The 18,960-nt window shown below is 37.2% G+C and overlaps 2 protein-coding genes across 5 annotated transcripts in view; one reads left to right on the top strand and one right to left on the bottom strand.

Moving 5' to 3' along the window:
• LRRC28 (leucine rich repeat containing 28) overlaps window positions 1–14,835 on the bottom strand; it is a 174,347-nt gene extending 159,512 nt beyond the window's left edge. The window contains exons 1-3 of one of the 3 annotated variants that reach the window (XM_061181811.1): window positions 14,637–14,835; window positions 11,168–11,301; window positions 10,151–10,378 (exon numbers count right to left, since the gene is read on the bottom strand). In XM_061181811.1, coding sequence (XP_061037794.1) covers window positions 10,151–10,318 — 168 coding nt within the window. In that variant the 5' untranslated portion in view covers window positions 10,319–10,378; window positions 11,168–11,301; window positions 14,637–14,835. Of the gene's footprint in view, window positions 1–10,150; window positions 10,379–11,167; window positions 11,302–12,096; window positions 12,114–14,636 lie in introns of those variants that run through there. The other 2 variants (XM_061181813.1, XM_061181810.1) reach the window with 2 other exon arrangements.
• A 2,017-nt stretch (window positions 14,836–16,852) lies between these two features.
• The window catches only part of TTC23 (tetratricopeptide repeat domain 23), a 121,940-nt gene continuing 119,832 nt past the window's right edge, over window positions 16,853–18,960 (top strand). Inside the window, exon 1 of one of the 2 annotated variants that reach the window (XM_061181808.1) lies at window positions 16,853–17,081. The gene's annotated coding sequence lies outside the window, so the exon portion shown is untranslated. The remainder of the gene's footprint in view (window positions 17,082–18,960) is intronic. The other variant, XM_061181809.1, reaches the window with a different exon arrangement.

Here is an 18,960-nt window from a genome sequence, read left to right as displayed (position 1 = left end):
AAATTCCTTTCTTCTGAAACGAGTGACACAAAGGAATGTTATTAACTCTGGTTTTCATTTGAATTATCCTAGAAAGCCTGACACACATTTTGGGAGGAGAGGGATGAGGGGAGGTGCTAGGGAGAGGGAGAAGGGGCAATAAGAAATGTGCTTAAGAGAATTAACAGCTCACTAACCCCTCCTAACAAGGGCTGTGCAATCACTGTTAGGTCAAGGACCACTAGAAGTTACCACTGACATCCTGTTTCCCAGCAAAAATGTAATGACTACACTGGGCAAATAATGAGTAATCTATTCATAAGCAATACAAAAAGATAATCCCAAACATATGTCAGTGTTTTATGGGAAAATGCAAATTTTGATTATTTGGATATGAAAGCATAGCATCTTTAGGGTTTTTTGTTTATTTTCATGGTTCTAAAAGAAAAACAATGAAAAACCATGGCAAATACCCAAATTTCTTGGAATGCATCCATCAAAATAATCACAGATATTTTATGTCCCAAGTTCATTAAAACAAAAATTTCATTGGAAATTCATTGAATACAAGCATTACAAATATTAAAATAAAGCCATTTCAAAAGGGAAGGAAAGGGGGGAAAATTGAGGAAAGGAAAATTTTTCAAAATGTGGACAAGTTCTTTTGTTTCTAAAGTTGTCTTTGAGGTGTCTAAAAAGAATTCTGGGAAAATTTTTCTTTACAATTCTGTAGCATTAACACACAGTGGCAGTTTGACTTTCATGATAAAAATGAGTTGCTACTACCAATTTTAAGGTATTCTTTTTTTTTTCAGTCACGCACACCACTGGTCTGACAGAATTTCTACAGTGATGGAAATATTCTCTAGCTACATGACCAATATAGTGGCCACTAGCCACATGTAGCCATTAAGCACTTAAAATGTAGTTATTGTGACTATGGAATTGAATTTTCAGTATTATTTCGTTACATCACTAATTTAAACATTAGTACCACACATAACTAGTAGCTATCATGTTAGTGCAAAATTTATATCATTACACTCACTACCAATTTTTCACTTAAAATCAGCTCTTTTAGATATAAAACATAAAAGAACTACTTAACTAACTGCATGAATGATAAAATTTTTAGATTATTTTTCTTCGAAATGATGAAATATTTGTTTGACATTTACAGAGGCTAAAATTATCACCTTAAAAAATATAAGTAAATGTTAAGTATCTGCAAAACTGCAAGTGTTTCATTGCCAAAAATGTAAAACAAACTTCAAGACTGATATTTTTTACTTAGCAAAAACTCTTACAGAAAATACACTCAAAATTAAAGACTGTACATCTGATACATTTACAAAACTGAAATATGTAGTCAGTCCTGTGTGCGGGTTCCACATCCTCTGATTCAACTAACCACAGATCAAAAATATTCAGGGGAAAAAAATTCCAGAAAGTTCCAAAAAGCAAAACTTGAATTTGCTACACCAGCAACTATTACATAACATTTACATTGTATTCACAACTACTGATATAGCATTTACACTGTATTAGGTATTATAAGCAATCTTATAAGGTGATTTTAAAGTATATAGGAGGGTATGCATAGGTTATATGCAAATACCAAGCCATTTTATGTAAGGGACTTGAGCATCCTCTGATTTTGGTATTGGAGGGGGTACTGGAACCAATCCCCCGCAGATACCAAGGGACGACTGTATCTGAATATTTTTCAAAAGAAAACAAACATTAAAAATTACTTAAATTCTTTGTAAAGTATTGGGACTTTCCTGGTGGTCCAGTGGTTAAGAATCCGCCTTCCAATGCAGAGGATGTGGGTTCAATCCCTGGTCGGGGAACTAAGATCCCACATGCCACAGGGCAACTAAGCCCACACGCCGCAACTACTGAGCCCACGCGCTCTAGAGCCCGCACGCCACAACTAGAGAGCCAGCGTGCCCCAACTACTGAGCCTGTGCACTCTGGAGCCCACATGCCACAACTAGAGAGAAGCCCACACACCGCAACTAGAGAAGCCTGCACACCGCAACGAAAAGATCCCGCATGCCACAATGAAGATCCCGGGTGCCACAACTAAGACCCAACACAGCCAAATAAATAAATAAATATTAAAAAAAAATTTTTTGTGAAGTATTAATATTAAAAATATTTGTTTAAAAAGGAAAGCTATATAGATATCATAAACAAGGGTTGAAGATTAGATCATCATATGCCCCCAGCTTTCTATTTTTTATTTTTTAAAAAACCTATTTAATATGCATTCAGTAAGTATGATTTTACAAATGGAATTTTCAAAGCAACAAAAATAGACACAAAAAAAAGAATACTAAACACTTTTTCCATAAGGCCAGATCAACCATTTAAAAATATACCTACCCTTTATAATTCTATATGCTTATAACATAATTGTTTGTTTTAGGAGGGAACAGTGTTCCAAGCTCAATGTATGATATTTTAAGCACCTTACATACATTTTATCTATTTCTTTCTATCTATTTATCTATCTATCGGGAGAGGGAGAGGGAGAGACACAGACTGATTCGATGGGGCTAACATTTAAAAATTGGTATCTCAGTGCACAGGTACCTCATTTTTAGTATAGTGAATGCTTGAAAATGAATTTAAATTTGTGGAAACATATACAAAGTAATGGCTTCTGAGTCTTCTGCTTGTACACAGAATCCCTCAAGTGGACAAGGATATGGTCTAGTGTTAGATAAAGATCTGTATCCCTGCCCCCTCCTTCTAAAACCTCCCTCCTAATTCCCCAGGCAAAAACTACAAATCACGAAGAGTGGGTTAAATCATGTTCCCCATACTTCTTTAAGAAAGTATAGAATGATGCATGTTGTAAAAGTATTTCTATCAAAACAGTTAGACTCACAGTAAAACTCAGAGGTAAACTTCAAAGAGGTAACTAGGAAAACTCACCTAACATGGAACACCTCATTGCTCCACAGTGGATAAATGTGGTTAAATTTTAACTACATGGTGCTAGGCTAGAAACAGGTCATCAGTAAATACCTGCAGAATTAAAAAAGCAAGACTGACTGGACTACAAATTAGAAGACCTGCTTTTTGCTCTAACTGGCCATAAAAATGACTTTAGACACATCTATTAACCTCTTCTAAGCTTACTTACCTCAAAAAAGAAAAACTGCCTAAATCATCTATAAAGTTCCATATAGCTTTGAAATTCTATGATTCAACAGAATAAATTATAGGTCAGACATTCATTTTCCAAACTATTTCAAATAGTTTAAGTATTTGACAAGGAGCTACTGTCAATCAACCAGTAACAATGAGGAAAAGTTACTTAAATCTGAAAATTCAGTAGGAAAAACAGCTTTGATTTATAACAACACTCACACTTTTCAGGCACAGGTATATTACTGAGACGGGGTACATTTGTAATGAATGTTTTGCAGGACTATAAGCATTAAAACATAAACAGAGCATCAGAATGCTTTACCATTTGACATAAGTTGTTTCCACACATTCAATTTAAGAAATAACTAAGATGTTTTTATACAGAGCTAACTCAAGAACAGAGTATTCACAGTGATTATGGAGGCCCTACACCCTAGCAGCAGTGGAAGCTGCAGGGGTCCGACAGATTAGGGAAAAACAAGAAGCCCTTGTGCTGGAATTCAAAATGAACCAATCAAACAGAAACAAAACCATTCCCTCTCCCTACTTCTTCTGGCACACTTGATTGCATGGTGCTTTTTTTTTTTTACCATCTCTTTAACTTATTGTTTTTCCCGTCAGGGTGTTCTGATGTTCATTTGATCCAGATCCTACTCTTACCAAATTCAAAGTGGGTACAGCGTGTAGCTGTGTGACTTCTCAGTCATCAACCCCTTTCACCCTCAACCCAGCCACCAGTTGCAAGGAGCATAAACGCAGGCATCACCATCACTGTAAATCAAAACGTTTAGACTCACTAATTAATAAAATTGGAGAGCTGGATAAGATCTTAGTGGCACTAAATTCCAACAATCTTATTTTGATTTTTAATTATAAAAATCATATACTGAAAAGAATATAAACCAAACTTAGTAGTAGGACCTTTCCCTTTTACTATAAACACTTAAGTGTAAGGCTCTGTTTATTCCAGCTCCCACCCCCCTTCTTGTGCCCTCCCCTCTTCCACAGCTATAATCACTATTGTTTGATGTATTCTTTTTTTATGCCTTAGTTTATTTGTCTATAAAGTAGGAATAATAGTGCCTACCTCATAGGACTGTCTTGCAGATTAATTAGATTAATACATATAAATCACTTAAAACAGTGCTTGGCACTTAGTAAAGACTCAAACGATGGCAGCTGCTACCAGATTTTAACCCACCCCATATTGATGAACACTTAGGTTTTCACAGTTTTTCATCATATACAATGTTGTGATGAGTATCCTTGTCCACTTGACTATTTTTTCTGTTGGGTAAATTCCTGCAAGTGAAAATGCTGGTTCAAACATATGCACATGTAAAATTCTGCTAGATATGGTCTAACCGCCCACCAAAAGTAATGAGTCAATTTCCACTCCTTCCAATAGTGTATGAGAGCATCTTCTCCCCATTGTCTTCAACATAGGGCACTGATAATCTTCCACACCAGGTATTAAATCTTTTCTAATTACTAGGTAAGGATGATCAATGTTTTATCACTTCTATTGAAAGTTAAACATTTTTTTGTTTTGACTATCTGTATTCTTTTATGATTTGCCTGTTTATATTTGATGGGGGGAGGTCAGGAAAATTTTCTCCTGGGTCAATAGGAAAGAAATAACATCCTCATCCCCCACCTCATCCCCCCACCCCAATTCAGGATTGTGATGGACATACCTCTTCTTCCCTTGAATCTCAGAAGGATATCATTTTTAAGTTCTCTCCTGTTACATAGATTAACTGCTTAATCAGGATCCATCTACTCTTATTGCTCTTAGCCATAAGCCAAACTCCCTTCTTTCACTAAAATTTAGATGCCTCTTTCTTATCCATTCATATTTATAAATAAAATTGTCAACAGGTGAGATGAGAGCTCCATCAGTATTTGGGGAGGTCACTCTTCCACGTCCCCAGGAAGGCCTGCTGCCTACTACACTCATTAAGAGAAGCTGGCAGATCCATTAAGTGATTTTGCTTCCAAGCTGAGTTTTTTTCTTTTCCCCTCCAAGTCGCTTGTGGCCTTTTATTTTATAAATGAAGGAACTGAGATCCAAAGAGGTTAAGCACATAGGATCTTGGTCTATTACTTCCTAGTACTAAGTTGTGCTACCAAACAATGAAACACTCTCTTGCTGGGACTGCAGAACTCAAATGCTTCCACTGCTAATTCCTGCTTCCATGTTTCATTCCTTCTCTAACTCTTACAAAGACCCCAGCTATTTGCAGGGAGGGGGTGTGGGGATTAGGGTGCAAGGGGACAAGGTAGGCTCTACCTCAGCCCCCTCCAGCCTGCACACTCATATCCTGTCATCATCTGAAACTTCTCCATGACTGATGTCTCTCTCCACAACTATAATATCCCATCCTCCCAGATGGCTTACTCAATCATGCCCAGTATAATAAGTCTTCAACATCAATGGATCCTTTGGACCCTCTCCATTTTCCCTATTCACTCACTCCTTTCTTTCTTTGCCTCCAATCCACCTCAGACTCCATGTCCCATCATTTTAATCACTCTTGCCAAAATCCTAAACCTCCTTAGTCCCTCTATACCTGGCAAAAACCTAAGCCTGCATAAATGCGACATCCCAACTTCTTCATACCTCAGACATCTGAGAACTGCAGGAGAAAACTCCCTAAACAAGCAGATGGTTCCACCATAAACCTAGCCATCAACTGCTTGCTGAATAATGCCAATGATTCTACTACCTTTCTCTAACCAAACTGCTGTGACTCTTCGCAACAATAATTTCAAACCTGCACTCTCCACAAATCTTCACTCCCTAAGCAGCTGGCCTTGCCTGGTAGTCACCAAACAAGAACTCTCTCCCCCACAATGTGAATCTTCCTTTGCACCTATCCTTCCTTTCTCTTGTTAAAGGTGGAAGGGGGATACTAATTCTAAAGTCCTTCCCTCCAATTGTGCTCTGGAGCCCATCCCTTCCTACCTTCTTAGGAATCTTGAACTTTTAATTGTTCCTTATTTCTGAATCTTCAACTCCTCTCTAATGGAGATTTCCCATCAACATTTACACAGGCTCAACTCTTTCCTCTTAGAAAAGAGAAGAGGGGTGAACAGGAAAGAAAAAAGGAGAAAGAAGAAAAAATTCTCCTTTTTTGTCAAGACACCTCCAGCTATGACCGCTTTTCCATATCAAAACCAAACCTGAAGACCCATCAACCTTGTTATCTATTTTTTCATCTCCTTCTCACCAATTAACCCCTCAAACTTGCATTCTACTCTCCAGAGCTTCTAACATAGTCACCATCATAGTCACCATCACTTTGTCACTAAAGTCTTTGGACAAATATTGATCCTAATCTTCTGCCACTGAATCTCAGTTCATATTTTTTTCTTCAGCTTGGGATGTCAAGAAACAAAAATTCCATGAGAGTAAGAATTTGTTCCATGATGTATCTATGTCAGTGCCTTGTAGAGTACTGGATACACAGAAAGTACTCAATAAATACATGTTGAATGAATGAATGATAGTTTTCCTCCCAAGCTGCTGACAAACTCATTTTTCAGGGTCAATGCAAATAGCACCTTCCTTAAAAAATCTTTTACAATCCTGCTACACAGAATTAGATTATGTGTCCTACAAATGTTAGACAGTAGCCAGGCACTGGGGATACAGAATTTAAGACAGAGTCCCTGCCCTCAAAGACTCTCAGTCTGGAACTGTTATACCTGTACTATAGACCTTATGCTCTTCTACTTTATATTCTTTTATTTATTCATTCAACAACTATGTGGATGCCTATCAAATACAGAACCTGTATCTCCTATTCTCTTATTAACTTCAAACTACCACAAAAATCAGAGACTTAATAATTCTTGAACTGCATTTAAAATAATTATAGAAAAATTCTTTAAATCATTTTCTAAGATAAATGTTAGGAACCAAAATCATAATGTTTCCTAACTACTTCTTATTCACCTATTAATTATATAACTGGATTCCTATATAAATTGACTCATTATATTTTAAACAGTTTTAAGACTTTTCAGTTATACAAATAAGTGGTAATACTGTACAATGAAATACTGCTAAAAAGTACTTTAAAATATAAAATGTTCCTACCCTTTGACCCAGCAATCCTACTTTTGAGACCTGATCCTAAATACAAGGATGTATATATATTTCTTGGCCTAGAATTTAGTGGAATGAGAATGAAGTGAAGAGAGAAATCTGCAGAGAAATATGTAGAGTATGATTCCCTTTTGTTGTTTAAAAACGGAAAAAAATACAGAGTACATAATTACATAAACACAAGCAAAGGAGTGGAAGGACACAACCAAACTATTAACACTGGTTATTCCAAAGCACAGAATTGGAGGAATAGAAAGAGAAACTACTACTTTCCATATATTTCTTATGTTGGTTGCTATAAGGGCACATATTTTTATATGTAAAATATGAACAGTTTATTCTTTTGTATATAAAAAAGGCTTTTCCCTGTGCTTTATTTTTTATATGGGCATTCCCCAAGTTCTAAGCATCTGACATACAATCATCCTACAAATATAAACCATAGTGCAATACTGAGCAGCTTGAAGGGAAAAAGGAAGGACAGAAGTCGGGCATTAGTGACTCCTCACCAAGAGGCTTCATACGAAGAGGGGAGAAGGGGAATGCTGAGGAGAAGACATTTAAACACAATAAAACAATGTTAATAAGAAATAATAAAACAATGTGGAAATGGAAACAATTGGCAGGTTCCCAAGCTTCTCTAAAAAAAAAAAAAAAAAAAGGCCAATTAACTCATAATGTGTTTGAGATAGTATATGCTTCCAATAATGTGTTTTTTTCCTTTGGACAGTATTGCAGTTTAAGTCAAATTTTACATACTAAATCTCTATTATTTCTATAGGAAATATACTTTATCAATAACACCAGCAAACATTCTAAAAGCCTGCAGTCACTAGTTTGGAGCACTCAAGGGCAAGTACTGTTTCATCAGCTTTGAAAACCTGTGCAGTATGCCATTCTCAGATTATGCTGGATATAAGTAGGCTGTCTTATACTCAGTATAGTCACGGAATGGTATGCTTGCTACCATTCCCACCATCCCGATATCTGTATGGCACTTTACAGTTTAAAAAGCTCTTTGATACAAAGGAATCAAATGTTCCAGCTAAGAGAAAGCATTAAAATAAAATATATACACCTACCATTATAAACATATGCAACAATTTAATCTTCAGTGACTAAAAAGGTGGCAAAGCATGAACTTGAAATGTATGCTTGGGAGCCATTATATCAGTTAAAATTGTATAGTAGATACTTAAATATTTTCATAAATAGAAAACTGCAGCCAAGAAACGGCCACAAAACCAAAAGTCTATTGTAACATTTATAAGCAAAGGTCAATTTCTTCTACCTGTGGACTATAACTGATGGTTGAGAAGCAATCCACTCACAACCTTTTCTTTGTACATCAACAACAAACATGAGAAAATGTGGGCTGTAATCCTTGACAAATTATTTCTTACACCACTTCTCCAAAGGGCGGAAAAACACTAGGTAAATACGGTTTCACTTCATGCGATGATCTCTCAAAAAGGATTAATATAACTATATACAGATTATTAAAGTTTGAAAAGTGAAAAATCTAATTTAAAAAAATCTAATTAGGCATGCAAAATAATATATACACAAATATGTCAAACACTAAAAATAAAAGATATACTTGCACTTACTTTCAGACACAACAAAGATAAACAAATTTGATAATGCTTTCTACACATTGTAGGTATTTTGCACAGACTAAGTAAAACTTTTCCAGAAAAACACTCCATATATATGAAGCCAGTAAGGCATATTTTCAGATACTCAGATACTTTCAGAGAAGGGAATGAAAAATGGGTCTGTTCACAAAGAAACAACAAGAATGCATAAATCATCTAAAGTGAAAAAGAACTAGAATTCAAAGTGTAAGATTTAAATGAGGTTCAGTGATAATCAGAAAAGGCCACATAAAGCAAAATCCATTTAAAACAGAGACCAAATATCATGATAAACAGTGGGAATAAAAAGTTTGACAGGCACACTCTCTTGAAAAATATTTGTTTTTTTAATCTCATGTGTAATAAAATTTAGGTTATAATGATAACTATGTGCTTATTCTTAGAACGTAAAAAGAGTGAATCAAATGTTGGCTTTTGTGGCAAAAATTTTTCCAACAAATTGGATGACAGCCCAATTCAAAGTCATCTGATTTTCACAGTGCAATCATAAAGAAGGTTTTTTGGTTTTGGGGTTTTTTCAAAACACTCAAAGGCTACATCAAGCCTCCTAATGCCTGTCTTAATATTTTAATCTTCAAATCATTCCCTTTTTAAATACGTCTAAATCAAAGTCATCCTTGTTGGTCTTTCTCTTCTTTACTTTTTTAACTGGTCTGTTGGGTACTGTAACATCCATAAATCATCTAAGAATCTTAACACACAAAGAAAGCACAGGCCCAGAGAGATGCACAGGCTAAGTGAAGAGGGGTTTCTGAATAGGGACTAATTTTTTTTTTAATTTTATTGGAGTATAGTTGATTTACAATGTTGTGTTAGTTTCAGGTGTATAGCAAAGTGATTCAGTTGTACATATATTGATACATGTATTCATTCTTCTTCAGATTCTTTTCTTAGATAGCTTATCACAGAATATTGAGTAGAATTCCCTGTGCTATACAGTAGGTCCTTGCTGGTTATCTATCTTATATGTAGCAGTGTGTGGGACTAATTTTATAAGTGGTATATTAGTGAATATTTTGCTTTCCTACACGACTCTTAAAACTTCATAACTGCAAGAACTTGGATAGTGAATTCTCATGTAATGAGAAGCCCCTGTATGTGTACTTTTATTACCTGTTTATACAACAAGAGGGGATATAAATCTTGGTCTGAATATCTTAAGATATATAAAATATATCTTGGTCAGGACCACATTATAAATGACTTTTTTTTTTAATGCAACATAATACTGTACCAAGGTTGTAAGGGAGTTCCTTTTCATGTAGAGTCTCTCCAAGTACTGTAGTCCCTCATCTTTTAGTAACTCCAATGGGAAATGCTGCAGATTCCTATAATTTAAGAACAAATTCTTGTGCTTTTCCAGCCTTGCCACAGAGATCGTCTTACAAAGTTCAGATGCCATGACTCAACATATCCCATCAGGCACACTGCAGCACTACATCTTGTCAAAATTGGTCCATTTCTAAAGAGAACAAAAAAATGGAAAATTATGATACTGCTAACAAACGTTGCCAAATAAACCAGTCAGCATATATAGCTATTTGCAGACATTAAAAAGAGAGTTATACATCAATTCCTATATTTTTCTTTTATAAGAAAACTAAATTTTCACACATATTTAGAAGGAGATTAAAATGAATAACTAATAAAAATACTCTCACTATTTAAGCAATATTTACTACTTAGTAGAAATAGTCCTATTTGAAAAAAATAGTTCTTGAACTTGAGATAGGAATCCCTATCTAAGAGAACAGAGACCAGTTTCATAACATGCAACCAAACAAAGAGCTTAAAAAATTAGACACAGCAAACCCATTTCCTTCTTGAACTACCTCATTTTGTCTTTAGCTTAAAACATTTTAAAAATATTTAAATGTGGGCTTCCCTGCTGGCGCAGTGGTTGAGAATCTGCCTGCCAATGCAGGGGACATGGGTTCGAGCCCTGGTCTGGGAAGATCCCACATGCCACGGAGCAACTGGGCCCATGAGCCACAATTACTGAGCCTGCGCGTCTGGAGCCTGTGCCCCGCAACGGGAGGGGCCGCGATAGTGAGAGGCCCGCGCACCGCGATGAAGAGTGGCCCCGCTTGCCACAACTAGAGAAAGCCCTCGCACAGAAACGAAGACCCAACACAGCGATAAATTTAATTAATTAATTAATTAATTTTAAAAAAAAGATAAAGTCCAAACAAATTTAAATATATATATATATTTAAATGTATATAATATAAAATATAACTAGATCACTTACAGCTTCATTTTCTTCACTTCTTACTATCTAAATATTGTCCTATATTCTAATATTTTCTTTCTTTCATCTCTTTATTCTCTTTTCTTTCTTTCTTCTTAGCTTTGCAGATGATCAGAAGTAGCAAAGAAACAGGCCTGGGAACATAGAGTTTTACTTAATTATTTCAATGAAAGAAGAAATACTGCACTAGGAAATAAGAATCCTGTACTTTTCTATTACAATCTTTCTGGGCCTTAGTTGCCTAACATAAAATGGAGACACCAATTTATTGGTAAGGGCCAGAACCCAGAACAGATTAAATTCCTTTCTAGCTCCAAATTGACAAGGATAGGAAGAGAAATAACATTTCCCATCTTATCAACTAGGCACAGGGCAGAAACAAACTTCACATCACTTACCACAAGAAGAAACAAACTCAGAGATTCAATAATTTGTCCAAGGTCAAACAGCTCATAAGGGAACGAGGATTTTTTTTTCTTGGGCTGGGGAAGGGTGTCCAGTGGATTTCTAAGCCTTAAGTCTTTATACACACAGACTGACAGGATTCCACAGGATACTAAGAAAATGCTAAAACACTAAAAACAAGTTGAGCTTTGTTCAAAGATTCTACTCTGGTTTTCCTGGGCACCCTTTCTCAAACTCTCCAAAGAGAAGTACCTTTCAAAGAAAATGTTTTTTCTTAAGAAAAACTATTTTCACTGGGAATTAATACCAAGTTAGTACAAAATGTAGTAACATAAGCTTTCAATAAGCAGAGTTTTCTAACTTTTTGGTTATTTTCTATTATTTCCAAACTCTTAATTCCCAACTAATAAGAAAGTATTTGCTATTTTATATAAAAGGTCAGAGAATATGGAGTATTCAATTATATCCCCAATGCAACATGAGAGTCCAGTACCTTCCCATATTTATACTAGCTACTCACTTACCTATTTTTATGAGACATATTACTTGACTTTGAACAAGATACTCAATCTTTCCACATCTTAATTCTCTCCCTGTAAAGCAAGGGGAACTAGGCTAGAAATAACATCGTTGATTGTATTTAGAAAGGGACGCTTTCTGGGTAATTATTCACTGAAATAGTAAACTAGAAGCCGTTTAGATGTCTCACAAGTATCTCAAACTTAACACATTCAAAAAGAGTTTTTGATATTCATCACCAATCCAAATCTTCCCCAGTCTTTCCAACCACCAGGAAAGCCGGAAGTCATGAATGATTCCTCCACCACCTCCAATCTATCACAAGGCTTACGGTTTCCATCTCCAAAATACACCTCAAATCTATCCACATCTCTCCATCTGCCCAAATGGAAAGCCACTGTCATCTCCTGCCTTGCCATATGTATTACTGGTCTCCCTGTGTCCACTCGAGTCACTTTGCAATACATTAATCACTTAGCTGGGAGCCTTTAAAAAAGTAAATCCAACTATATCTCCCTCTCTTTCTCAGGTAAACTTGCTCCCTAGTCACATGCATTCTAAATAAACCCTTCAAAAGTTTATTAAGAAAAATCAAACTTACCAAGTATTGAGGGTTCTTCACAATCTGGCCCCACCCACTTCTCCAGCCTGGCAGCACCCTCCCTGGCTTCTCACCAAACTCCTGGGCTTTTCTAGTGTTTGAAAGTGCTAAACTCTTCACACCACTTCCTGCTCTCCTTTAGCCTTTGAAAGCACTGTCCCAACGCCCTTCAGGTTTCAACGTAAAAATCACTTCCCCATCCCAAGCTAAAGTCTTCTCTCTTACTCTTTCTTTGTAGGACTCTTCACAATTTGTAATCTATATATTTATTGGTGTATCTATCTATCGTCAATCTAGCCAAGAGACTGTACCGTAAGCTCCTGAGGGCAGAGACCTTGCTGTTTTCTTTACATTTGTATACCTGCCTCTAGCACAAAGCAGGCCCTCAAACAGCTGATGAACAGCTGACAGTAGGACATGTGACTAATATTGCAAGGTAGATTTTTTTTCACCTCCATCTAAGGTCAGCTTGTACATACTATATGCTGAGTGCATGCTATGTGCAATAAAGATCTCTCAATCCTGAAAACTCTGCACTGCAATAGACATTATTTAGCCTATTTTATAGATGAGAAAACTGAGTTTCTCAGAGGGTAACTTGCCAGAATACCAACCCAGGTGTTCAACTCCAAAGCCTGTGCACTGCTCTACAAGGCAGACTTTCATGAACTTCAGTGGGGCCTGTGCTTCTTCCTATTATTATTTAAGTGGTAGGCAAAGCTTATACAAATTTAAGACTACAAAGCAAAACCCACACTCCCTGATGGGAAGATCCAATAAGAGAATACAGTGTAACCTGATGGCTTTCCTTCTAATCCTGCTGAATCCTGATGGGTGGGATTGGTTGCCCTTAAAACGCCATTACACTCTGTTAAAATGCGTCTTGCTAGGAAGGCAGTTTGGGAGATGAAATCTACACAAATGAAATCTGAAAGCTTCCAGTAATAAATAATGATAATGGTTTTCCGTATGCATTCACTGGCAATGCACAGCCTTTACCAGGATAATTTTCTTACACATATTCCCTTCACTACCTCTTATCTACAATTAAAAGCAAATGGGGGCTTCCCTGGTGGCGCAGTGGTTGAGAATCTGCCTGCCAATGCAGGGGATACGGGTTCGAGCCCTGGTCTGGGAAGATCCCACATGCCGCGGAGCAACTAGGCCCGTGAGCCACAACTACTGAGCCTGCGCGTCTGGAGCCTGTGCTCCGCAACGAGAGGCCGCAATAGTGAGAGGCCCGCGCACCGCGAGAAGAGTGGTCCCCGCTCGCCGCAACTGGAGAAAGTCCTCGCACAGCAACGAAGACCCAACACAGACAAAAATAAATAAATAAATAAATAAAAGCAAATGATATACTTAATATTAGCTGTACACAACTGCACCTGCATAACAGTCTTCTGACAGATAAACACCAATCCACTCTATTATTATTTAAAGCAAACTAACCTTTCCATCTTAAGAAAATTCCACACATTTTAAAACAGGTGTGTTTTAAGGGAAAGGAGTCCCTTAGATTGACTTCCGTACTTAATTCAGTGGAATACCCACTCCAATTTCCTAATATTGTAGATTAATGAATTAAAACACGCACATTAAAAGCATTTGTTAAAGGTTATTTTCTCAGTACTGCAAAGGCTGGCAGAAGTCTTAGGCAAAACACATGCCGTTTTGCCCGAGTTAACGAAACACTCTGGTCGTTAGAGTTTGGAAGCAGTGAGCCCAGTGGCAGGGATTTCACAGACCCGGTATCGGGATTCTCCGACCACCGAGGGCGAGGAGGGCCCGGCAACTGTGGCGACCCGAGGCCCAGACGGGCCCGCTCGGGCCGGGGTCCACTCGCTGCAGCCCGGACGCTTCTGCCAGACCCAGCCTCAGGGCCGGGGGTCGGGCCAGAGGCCCTTGCTATGTGAGCCACCCGAAACGGCGAAGTGTCACACTCACCTCGACCAGCGAAGCCAGCGCTCCCGGGCGCAGGGGCGCTGGACAGCAAGCCGGGACTCGGCGGGCGGGGCGGGGCGCCGGGAGGGGACGGGGCGGGGCGCGGACGACGGGGGGCGGGACGGGGCGGAACCCTCACTTCAGAGAGTTGGGGGAAGACAGAGCGGAGGAGAGGAAGACGGAACCTCGCGATAATGCTCCACCGTTCTCGCGGTTTTTACGATAGATCGCACGAGAGGCTTGTTTTCCAATCGATGTGCCTATTGGCCAAGAATGTGGCTTCTCCGCGACTTGGCCCCGCCCCTGGCTCGGTCTTTGCTTCCGGCTCCGGCTTCCGGGTTTACTGTTGAGATCAGCTTTTTGCTCAGAATTTGGAGGGGGGTAATTTAGCCGGCTCCAGCCTCAGGGACCGTCAGTAACTGATCAGTTCTTTCATTCATGCATTCACTGACGCACTCGTCCTCTCATTCAATGCATACGTTGAGAAATTACAACAGTAATAACACCCAGTCGCTTTACTGTATACCAGGCAGCGTTCTAAGATCTGTGCATAGGTTATCTCAACCCTCACAACAATCCTATGACACAGGTACTATTACTATACTCGTATGACGGATGAAAAACTTAGGTCAGGTAGGTTTATGTAATATGGCCAAGGTTAGTAATCAAGTAGTGAGCTTAAGCCCAGTATAAAAGAAGTCACTGCGCGCTGGCAGGTTCGTTCCAAGCGTGAGGCAGTAACCTAGTCTCTGCTCTTGAAATACCGTAGGTCTGCTGTGAGAAACAATCGTTAAAACGACAATAACAACTTTGTAAGTTAAATATTCTGGCAGTTCCTAGCATGACTGAGTAGGCCATCAATAAATATTTCTTCAAGACAGAATTTCCTATGTCAGCAGAGTCATCAAAGGAAGAGACCTTTATGATGGTAAAAAGAAAAAATCAAAGCATTGTTAAGGAACAGTAAAAAAAATTTTTTAAGTACCTTGCTTGTTAACAAGACAACTTTTCTTCTGAAATGAAGTTTTTTAAAAATTTCCTCTCATGAAACTACTGTTATTTATTGTTCTTTGGCAAGCTTGATGTTGATTATAATGTAGCAGTTCATTGTCAAGATATCCTGACTTTATAGATTTACGTTGGTTTATTTAATTACTGTTAGAGGTAAATAACCTAGAAAGCAGAGTTATATTAAATAAAAATAAGACCTATCTCAAAATAAAGTATGAGTTATAATGAAATACTTACCAATTATCTATTTAGTAAACCTGGTCTTCAGAAGTTACTGAAGTATATGGATGGTATATGTCATGTACTTCTAAGACCTTTTATACAGGTTTCCAAATACTTAAGAATTTGTAGTACTTAGAACTTTTTTGCTAGACTTAAAATGAGGAAATCTTCAGTTTATGTAAAAACAAAAATCTTTCGGTTATTAAAGATCAACCCAGATAATATATATTTGCTCCTAATATTGAAGAGTCACACATACAAAAAAGGCTTAACTATATAGATAGAACAATTTTTTAAAAGTAATCAATGTTAGTCTCTTAGTTTTCATTTCTTAAAAAATGAAATATTTTAATGCATTAATTTGACATCTGATATTTGATCATGAAAAATGAATCATCTTAAAACAACTTCTGCCCTCTGAAACTGACACAAAAGTAGCCATGTGATTCTTCGTATTAGTATATTATCCTACGGCCACTCTTAAAAGTTCTCTAAATTTGTCAAGTGTCAGTTTCACATTTTGCCTCCCTCAGAACAAGGGGGCGGGACTTCCCTGGCGGTCCAGTGGTTAAGACTTCCTTTTCCAGTGCAGGGGGTGTGGGTTCTATCCCTGGTGGGGGAGCTAAGATACCACAGGCCTCCTGGCCAAAAAACCAAAACATAAAACAGAAGCAATATTATAACAAATTCAACAAAGACTTAAAAAAAAGAAAAAAGTCCACATCAAAAAGGTCTTAAAAAAAAAAGGCGGGGGGGGGGCGGGTGGGAATCCTCTAATACAAACTAGTGATTGGGCAATCTTTGCCAAACTTTAACATCATCAGGCAGCGATACCACTTTAAGAAAATTCCAAGGAAAGGACAACCCCATTTTAAAATTCCCACCTCTGGCTCCCAAGGATTGGGTTGCAAACTTAGATAAAACACTATTCTCCACTCCCTATTGGTGCATGCTCTATCATTCATTCTCCCTGGAATTTTGTGAGGTACTAAGTTGCTTTACGGGAAAAGGCTGCTCCAATTTAGTCTGAAATTGCCCTACTTTAAACTTTTTCTGGTTATCAATCTGTACAAAGACTCACCAAACTGAAACAGCGTGGACCAAACTGATAAATCAGGCTGCCGAGACAATTGTGTAATTCGATCGAAAAAGAAACGGACAACCTCTCAAGCACATCGGGTAATTGACGAAGGATTTTACGACACAGTGAGAGATGTAAGAGTTAAACTTTTCTGATTTTTTTTTTTTTTTTTTTTGCTAGTTTTAAAGGAGTAAGTGTCAAAGGAAAAGCAGATAAAATGCTGGCATAATGTAAGAGTGGCAGGAAGAGAGTTTTTCAGAGGATGTTTTTAGAAAGAACATTATTCGCAGATTAGCAATGGATTTTTGAATGGTAAAGGGAAAAAGGTAGTAAGATTAATAATAGATTATTTTATACTCCAAGAAGCTGTGGTTTTTTGTTGCTTTAACATGGATTTAGAGGAACACTTAGTAATATTATTGTAATTATCAAGGGAAATGAATATTTTTGTATGTATATTGTCATACCTAGCATAATAGACAATCCAGCTGTTAAAAGATATAAGAGAAAATTATCGTCATCTTTGGACCCACGTTTTGTGTATATTTGTAGATTCAGAGATCCAGGGACAGATCTGCTAACAACAAAGGGAAACATAATATTGGTATATGAAACAGAATCAGTAGGTAATGAATGTAAGGATAAATTCTCAAAAATGAAATCCAGCATTTATACTTTCAAAATGATATTTTCACTAAAACTAAAATATAAAAGTTCAGGAAGTACTGATAAATGAGGATAATATATATTAAAACATATTTGAAATATCAACATTTTTAAAAAATCCAGCCCACTAAAAAATTCCAAAATATAGCATCTTAAAGATTCTTCAAACATTAATTCAACTAGTAAATATAATACCTTGTAGCACATCTATACCTCTACAAGGCCTAACTCAGAGTAGGTATGCAATAAATATTTCTTGAGGGTCCTCTGTTAATCCATATATGGGGATATAAAGTAATAAAATACAGTCTCTCAAGAAGCTCATACTCTAGCTGGGAGAAAGAGACTCAAAAAGTTTAAATGAAGACTTCTGGATAGTTTTTGGTGCATAGATGACTGCTGTAGACCCTAGGTGCTTCAGGTGCTCAGATCAGTGTGAGCAGAAATATTCAGGGAGAGTTTCACAGTAGGGTTAAGACACATTTTGAGCTTGAGCAATGAGCAAACTTTCAGTAGATAGAAAAGAAATGAAACGGCATCCCGGGTAGTGGGTGAGTTGTTAGCAAATATGTGCAGCCTAAAAAATAGAGAATAATAAGCTCTGATGCAGCAAAAGCTTCATTTGGGGACCTTGGTATAATAAAAAAAATTTTTTAAAAGCATGAGAAGTTACACGAAAAGTCAAAATTGCCAGAATTAAGGAGTTTGGTCCTGCGTTTTAAAGGTAATATTTGAAAAAGATAAAACTGACATTGCAAGAACAGAGACCGGAAGCTAAGGGGCTAAATACTATAAATAATGGAGTGCAGATTGGTAACAGCCTCGTAAGACATTTTCTCCAAATACCTTCACATGGTTGAATAACATAAATCTTGATGCATTTCTTTCTATTCTTCTAAAGCATTGAGCTTATTTTTTGTTAAACACTACATATATAAATTTTATTACATGAGGTGTTAGTTGTGGTGTAATAAAACAGTAAAAGTAATTGTTTACATTGCATCAGTTCTTGCTCCTTTTCCCTCAGAATTTAACGGTTTCTTGGTTCTATTTAACTGAATTGAAGGAATTTCAACCAAAAAAAAAAAAGTTGTGACTGAAGAACACCATGGGAAGATGGGAGATATTTGTACTCAGACTGTAGGCTTTCACCTGATCTGTTTCTCTGAGACAAAACTCAGTTCCATACCTCAGTGAGCTGCTACCATGTACCAGATGATATCCTCAGTGTTGGGCAAAAAAAGGTGAATCAAGAACCATCTTCTCCCAAAAAAGCTTCAGGGATACCAAGCAGGGTATTTGTCTCCTGCTTCAAAATTTGCTCCAAAGAACCTGAAGGTCATCTAT

The sequence above is a fragment of the Eubalaena glacialis genome, chromosome 2, assembly GCF_028564815.1.
Source record: "Eubalaena glacialis isolate mEubGla1 chromosome 2, mEubGla1.1.hap2.+ XY, whole genome shotgun sequence".
Classification (NCBI taxonomy): domain Eukaryota; kingdom Metazoa; phylum Chordata; class Mammalia; order Artiodactyla; family Balaenidae; genus Eubalaena; species Eubalaena glacialis.
Note: the sequence above shows the minus strand (reverse complement) of the source record. Positions and strands in the feature narration are given on the sequence as shown.